The 7,119-nt window shown below is 57.2% G+C and overlaps 1 protein-coding gene across 1 annotated transcript in view; it reads left to right on the plus strand.

The window, feature by feature from the left end:
- Positions 1 to 6,056: 6,056 nt before the first annotated feature.
- LOC130586781 (paired box protein Pax-5) overlaps positions 6,057 to 7,119 on the plus strand; it is a gene marked incomplete at its 3' end in the record, with an annotated part of 23,326 nt that continues 22,263 nt past the window's right edge. The window contains exon 1 of the mRNA XM_057387688.1: positions 6,057 to 6,331. Within this exon, the coding sequence (XP_057243671.1) occupies positions 6,286 to 6,331 (46 nt within the window). The remainder of the gene's footprint in view (positions 6,332 to 7,119) is intronic.

Consider the following 7,119-nt stretch of genomic DNA (forward strand, 5'->3'; position numbering starts at 1 on the left):
ACACACATCCCTTACACACATCCCTTACACACATCCCATCCCTTACACACATCCCTTACACACATCCCTTACACACATCCCATCCCTTACACACACCCCTTACACACATTTCTGTGCTCCTGCTCTCCAGCCCATGGTCCCACTCTGTTCTGTCCAGCCACAGCCCCTTCCAGCAGTGTCTGTGCCCATGGGCCAGTTCAGGGACATTYTGTGCAGGACAGCCTCGTGTCCATGGGACCTTTGGGTGTCCACAGTATGGGATGAATATCCCTTTGGGTCCACATTGTGAAAAGCAGGCAAGATGCCACAGTTCGTCATCACAAAATCCATTTTAGTGATGAATSCAGCACAGCAGTGTGTACATCCCCCTCATGCAACCCAAACCTTCTGCAGACCATGTATTTAATGTGGGGTTCTACYCAGGGCTGTTGTGAATGAGAAAATTCTGGGCTGTAGCAGTTGAAAATGTACAAACATTTCCACCCCTCTTTTGTGTACTTCTTCTTTCAGTATCTGCTGTGGACACAGGTCCTGGTGACTAGCAGGATAAAATACATGTTTACATGTTCTTGCATCTGCTGGSATGGCTCCTAAAACCATGGATGGAAACCTTTCCTTCTTCAAACTGCCGAAAAGTGATGGTTCAAACACCTATCTAAAGCACCTGATAGGGGGTATGTGGTGAATACTCGAATGGAAATTTGAAATCTCTTTGGAAGAAAAATATGTAAGGGAAAAATATTATTTGGCAGCTGGGATTTACAGTGGCATGCATTTGTGTTCAATGGCAGCACATAAAAAAAAAAAACACTGGTCAGCTAGGGAAGATCAGGAGGATATTGTACTGTGTTTCTGCAGGCACTAAAAACCTGATCAGGAAAGATCCTGGACCATCTCTGATGCTGCCCAGTTTCTGATGTACCTCATTTATTTGATTAGAGTTAATTATGTGTTTGGAAGCTGTGACCCACCAACCTTTTTCACAGAATCAATTTAATAACAGGAAACCTAACCTAGGAAAGCTAACAGCTAATACCCTGGGTATGTCTGCTGTTGAGATTCTTTAACATTCTGTCTTCTGTTTGCAGTTTTGGAACATTTTTGTGTCTAGCAATGGGCTCAAACACTCTGTTTTCCTCTTTGCTGGCAATTTTTGGAAGCAGACTATGCAGTGATATAAATTCCTGTCTTCCAGTCTACTTCTTCTCTGAGAAATACTCAGCAGCAAAGGAACCAATCTGACCTTTTTCAACATTTTAATAGCAGCAAGCATAAAAGCTACGGCCTGGGATGAACTTGTYGAGAAATTTTTGTTGTTAAATTTCTCAAGAGAGACTGGAAAATCAAGCGTTGCGTAGTGGAGTAGACTATTTCCAGCTAGAGCCCCCGTGGAAGAAACTCCAACCCAACTAAATCTTGGKTTGTTTACTTTGCAGCACAGCCATAATCGACTCCTCTTTCCAAAATCCATGGGAGGATGCTTTTAGACTGCGGGGAGCAAGATTTTCAGCTGAGCAGCTATTCCACCAGCACAGTGGCCTGTAGCCAGCTCCTCTGTCGTGGAGAAATGAGGTGACAACCTCGGGCATGTCACCTGCCAGGCACCCAGAGCGTTGTTAAAGCCGCGCAGTGACAAAGGGTGGGTTCAAGGCTGCTGTTCCAGGAGGTCCCTGACTCACAGCGGCCAAGATCTGATTCCTGCTTTGTGTTCTCTCCATCTCCAGGCACTCCATGGAACATTCTAGCAAAGGGAGCAGAAGCTTGGCCCCTCTTCCTGCCTCTCCTGGTCCCTGCCGTGCATCCCCAGGCATTCAGAGCATCACGGTGTCTCTTTCTTTCCTCAGCTCTGCATTTTGGCAGCACAGGCAGCGCTCATCCCACCTGAACAAGCGCATTTCCTCCCGAGGAGCTGCCGCGATTCTCCAGGGGCCGYGGGGCTCCAGCTCTGCTGCAGATGGTGATTATGTCACATTTCTGCCCCGGGTTTGAACGGGAAGGCGTTTACCGAGCTGGGGAAGCCCGAGCTCTCGGCCCCGATGGCCCGAGCAAACCCCTGGCCCTGCACATGATCACAGAGGATGTGGTGTGGCTGCTCCCTGAGCTCTCAGGAAAAGTAAACCCCAAAAGCATTTGGGGTGGCTTGGCCTTCCTTGGATCCCGGCTCATTTTCMGCAAAACGTTCTGCAAGGTTGACTTTTAAATCTGTATTTTTTTTAACAATCAAAGTAACCACACTCGAGACCAGTGAAAGTGACTCAGAGAGGAGACTGAGCCCTTCCACACCAGCCTGACAAAAGAGGTTTGGGCTGTTCATTGCAGGGAGAAACTAGGTTAGCCTTTTCTTTCAACACAGGTTTGTATCCAAACACAGGCAGGCCCGACTCGGTGTGGTCATGGACTGGAGAAAAAAAGTCCAAGGGGCCGGCACGGGGAGCAGCCCTGTGGGTGTCAGGCACAAAAGCTCAGTGCAGGTCTTTTAGAAAAGCTTTTCACCCAGTCATGGTGCKGGCAGTGACTGTCTCTGTGGAATACACCAGAGAAAGACCCCTGGGARCACACCAGCAACAACGCCTGGCAACTGGCGGCACATCTGAGACACAAGTTAACGGTAAGTGAGGGGAAAGAAAAACACTGCTGAATATTGGCTGAAAAAGAGAAGTCTCTCRGCATTTCCTGCCCTCCTCTCACGCTCTCAAAAATAAAACCTGCTGCTTTTGTCAGCGGGGCCACCCCGTCTGTGGCTTCTCTCTGCACTGACCAGGCAGGGCAGGGGTGTGGGGTGCTGATAGGATGGTCAGCATCTCCCCACGTTCACATCCAGCTGCGGTATCATCTGGGGGGACAGCACCCCTCCTCTGTGGGGACAGTGCCGGAGGGATGCCTCCAATCCCCTCTCTCCTCTTTCAAACCTCTTTTTCTGATTGCTTCCCATGCACAGCTCTCTAAAGACCACTGAGGATATTWGAGAACGCTACCTAAGTGCTCTCAACTTTACAGGACTGCTCACCTAACACCTTTAAAATKGCTTCAGTCTAAACAGCATTCCCAGCTCCGAGCTGACTGTTATCCCTGGGAACACACCGGGCCAGGATCGCTGATACATCTCCTCTGCTTTGAATTTAAAATTTAAAATGATAGATATTGGAGGAAAAGGAGGTTGTAGTGCTGCAGAGGAGCACCGGCCATTTCCAAATCAGTAACAGCCTCCACAGGACCTTCCCCTCTTCCCCAACGCAGCCAAAACCGAGGCAGCATTGGTAGAATTTGTAGCAGCGCTCCCCCGCTCACGCATTTGGTGTCGATGTGTTTTACAGAGACCTGAGAAAACGCAGACAGCTGCAAAGGTGGTGCGGGTCTGTGGATGCTCCCGCAGCCCTGTGCTCCTGGAACCCCCTCGGGCAGAGGGGACAGCCCCGGGAGCAGTGACAGCCCCGGGAGCAGTGCCAGCCCCGGGAGCAGTGCCAGGCGGTACCTGGGCTAACGGGAGGCTCTGCTGCGGACTCTCAGGTGTGCTGTGACAGGGCTCAGGCCAAGCCCCGCGCAGCCGCGGGCGCTGCAGGGTGAGCAGAGGGCAGCCCTACACGTCTGAACGCTGTGCATCCGATAGAAAAGGACAAAAAGGCTGGGCCAGGTCTGTGGTCTTGTGTCTTCAGCGAGGGCAGGCAACAACGGTCCTTGGCAATTCCAAACGCAGATTTCTGCTGTGACACGTTCTCTGCTCTTTGCTGTCGTTTTACCCCTCCATGTGCAGAAAGCACAGCATCACTCCCAGACGCGGTCCCGGACTCCAGGGGCTCTCGGCTGCGGCTGCAGCATCGCGGTGGGCTGGCGCTGAGACCCCTTCCCCGGGCATTTCTCTGTGCCACGGCTCTGTGCCCCCTCAGATGCTGCTCTGTGAGAGCGGAGGCATTTTCCGGGGACCGTCCTGGGGGCGTCCCGGCAGCCCCCAACTCTGCCGGCTCCCGAGCGGGGAGATGATCTGTTCCTTGTGGCCATCCGTGAAGCGCAGTTTCTCGCATCGGGCCTTTCATTCCGCTCCCGGTCTCGGCTCCGCGGCGGTCGGTGCCGGGCGAGGCGGGGTCCGCGGGGCACGGAGCGGGAGCAGAGCGGGTCCCGACCCTCCCCCGTGGGCAGGGGGCGAGGAGAGCCGCTCCCCGCCCGAGCCCCCGCGCTGTTTTCGTTATCGCGGCAGCGGGGATGRCCGAGCGGGATCGGGGCAGCGCAGAGGTCCCGGCACACGGCACCGGGGCCGGGCTGTCCCTCTGTCGCATCCCGCAGAGCCGCTCACCCCTCGGAGCCGCTCACACCGACCCCACCGGCTCCGTGCCCGCATCTCCCCGCACACCCGCGGGGCCCGACCTTTCCCTTTCCCTTTCCCCGCCGCCGCCTCTCCGTGCTCCGTCTCAGTCCGGGCCGAGCGCCGGCAGGGGAGGAGGGAGGCCCGCGGCCTGTTTTTAGGACAATAAAGTGATTTTCGTTCCTTTTCCTGGCGTGGTCAGAGGAGCGCTCCCGGACTGCTCTGGTCCCGAGGCCAGCTCGGCCGGGAGAGGAGAGCCGAGTGTCTGAAGGGACAGGACGGGACGGGAGGGGACAGGACAGGACGGGAGGGGATGGGACACAACGGGACGGGGGTTCTGCCGTGCATTTGGGCCGCTTCTTGGGGGCAGCTCCCCCAGGGAASGACCCCGACCCCGGAGCAGCGGTGACGCTCAGGTCGCGTTTCAGGGCGAGCCGGCGGAAAGCTCCGGCGAGGCTATTTCTGTGTAGGAAAATGAGAGCGAGGAGAGGCTGCTGCGAGCGAAGCAAAAAGGAGAGAGGCCATAGTCGGCCTCGCTTCCGGAGCGGCCCCGATCCCGCAGGGCCCGGCGAGGCCCCGCTCTCCGGGTGCGACCGCGTCCGAGACCAACCAAAGGCCGGGAGGCAAAAGATGGAGTTTGGAAACAGAGTTGTGTCCATGTGTCCGTGCCAGCCCCCGGTGCGAGCCTGGGTGCTGGGGGTGGCAGCCGGGAGGGATCCTCGCGTCTCCAAACCCGGCACATCCCGGCGGTGCCCCCCACTCCCAAAACTCGCTGCCATCCCTTCCTCCATGTCCCGGCGCCGTGGGGCAGAGGGGAAAGCGGGGCAGGGGAGCACAGCAGAGCCCCCCGAGCGGGTCGGTTCCGTGTCTGAGCGCGTTCCGTGGGCGAGGGGCCGCGGGCCGTGAGGATGCGCTGGTGGGCGCAGGGAGCGGGACCACCCCCGGGCCCGGAGCCGAAATTTGTTTTGGCCTTGGGGAAGGATCGTTATTTCCCGTCCCCACCATCCCCAGTCGTTYTGCTGAAAAATAAACCTGGGAGAGATCGAAGCCTCGTGATTTTTTCTTTCCCTCTGCCCAAGCTCACCCGCGGCCCTGGGTCTGCATCCGCCGCCCGAGTGGGAGGTGCGGGGGGATGGGGGAAAGCCCGAGCGAACCCCCCCGGGCCGGGAAAATCCTTCCCAGGCCCTTGGTGCCTCCATCGGGCCCAGCGGCTGTCCTTGGAGGGGCGCGGGGCAGGGCAGGCAGGGCAGGGCCGGAGCGATGCGGGTTCGGGGGTCTCTCTTGCACCCGCAGGCGTGGGCAGGCGGGTCCCTGTCCCGCCCCGGAGCGGAGCGCGGCCCCGGGGGCGGCAGCGTCACCCCCGGCCCGGGAAGGGGAAGTCGGTGCGCTGAAATTTGGGGACGGGCTGGGGCAGCGCGGGCAGAGCGGGCAGGAGCCGCCGCCGTGGACGGCTGCGAGCAAACTTTGATTCCTGCTGCAGCACATGCCAGAGTTTTCCTGGGTTTTGGCTGCGTCTGGGGACATCTTGTGATGTTTTAGAGAACAGGACATGATCTCACATGGCGAGGAGCTCTTTAGTTTCTTAATCATTTCACGGTTCCTTCAGAGGCTTTTTTCCACCTAAAACGTTTAGTTTCAGCTCAGTGATCAGCTGCAAAAGCTCGGCGGGGAGCGGAAGAGTTGAATTATTCCAACCTGAGAGAGCCCCTCACAAAAAAAGGAAAAGGAAAAAAAGGAAAGAAAATAAAGAAGAAAAAAAAAGAAAAGAAAGAAGGGGGAAAAAAGAAAAGAAAGAAAAGAGAAGAAAAGAAAATAAAAGAAAAGAAAAAAACGAGAAAGGAGGAAAAGAAAAACGGAAAATACAAGAAAAGAGAAAAGAACACAAAACAATAAAAAGAAAAGGGGAAAAAAAGGGGAAAAGGAAGAGGTTGCAAAACGACGTGGAAACTTTTCCTTGTCTCCGTTTCCCCAAGTTCTGAAGAGCTGGAATGGAGCTGGAGAAAACCTACGCGASTCCCCGAGGCGGCCGCACAGGTGGGGCTGGGGCAGGGGCCGCAGGGAGCTCCGCGGGAGCAGCTCCCCCGGGGCATCGGGGAGCGCCGAGAGCTGCCCAGACCTCCGAGCGCCGTGGAGAGTCCGGCCCGGTGTGCGTTTGGCGGGGCTGGGATCCAGCGGGCAGTGAGAGGGAGCGGGACTGACCACTTGACCACTGCCCCGTGCCGGGTCCCCGCGGGCAGCGCGGCCGCGGAGCGGGCGGTGGGGGCGCGGAGGCGGCCTGGAGGCTCGGTGGCGGAATGCAATTTCGAAGCGATCGATGGGGCCTTTTATTAGTTAAATCGCCTGAATAATCGTTTAATCGATAAAGCATTTCATGGCGCGGCGCAGGCTCGGGAGCGGAGGTGGCCGCAGGGGAAGCAGCGCTGTGCAGAGCGGGATGAGGGGACGGGCCGGGGCCCTGAGACCGGGCTCTGCAAAGCCTCGGCCGCCTCTAGTCCCGGCTCAGCTTTGGGCCGAGGGGCTTTCACCGCSGTCTCGGGTCAGCAAGAAGAAGGAGAAGGAAAACGGGAGGTCACGGCAGGGACGAGGAGCGGGCAGGATGGGAGCCGGCCGTGCGTGCCCGTTCAGACATTGCTCGGGACAGCGCTACAGCCCCGGGCCCGACCGCCCCGCATCCCCGACGGCTGCCCCGAGCAGAGAGCCCGGCCCGCCGGATGGATCCCGGCTCGGCTGCGGGGCTGCTCAGGGATAGGGATTGTTCAGGGATACGGATTGTTCAGGGATAGGGGCTGTTCAGGGATAGGGATTGTTCAGGGATAGGGGCT

Source organism: Malurus melanocephalus, unplaced genomic scaffold, assembly GCF_030028575.1.
Source record: "Malurus melanocephalus ecotype Western Australia unplaced genomic scaffold, MMel_1.1 scaffold_1303, whole genome shotgun sequence".
Taxonomy (NCBI): domain Eukaryota; kingdom Metazoa; phylum Chordata; class Aves; order Passeriformes; family Maluridae; genus Malurus; species Malurus melanocephalus.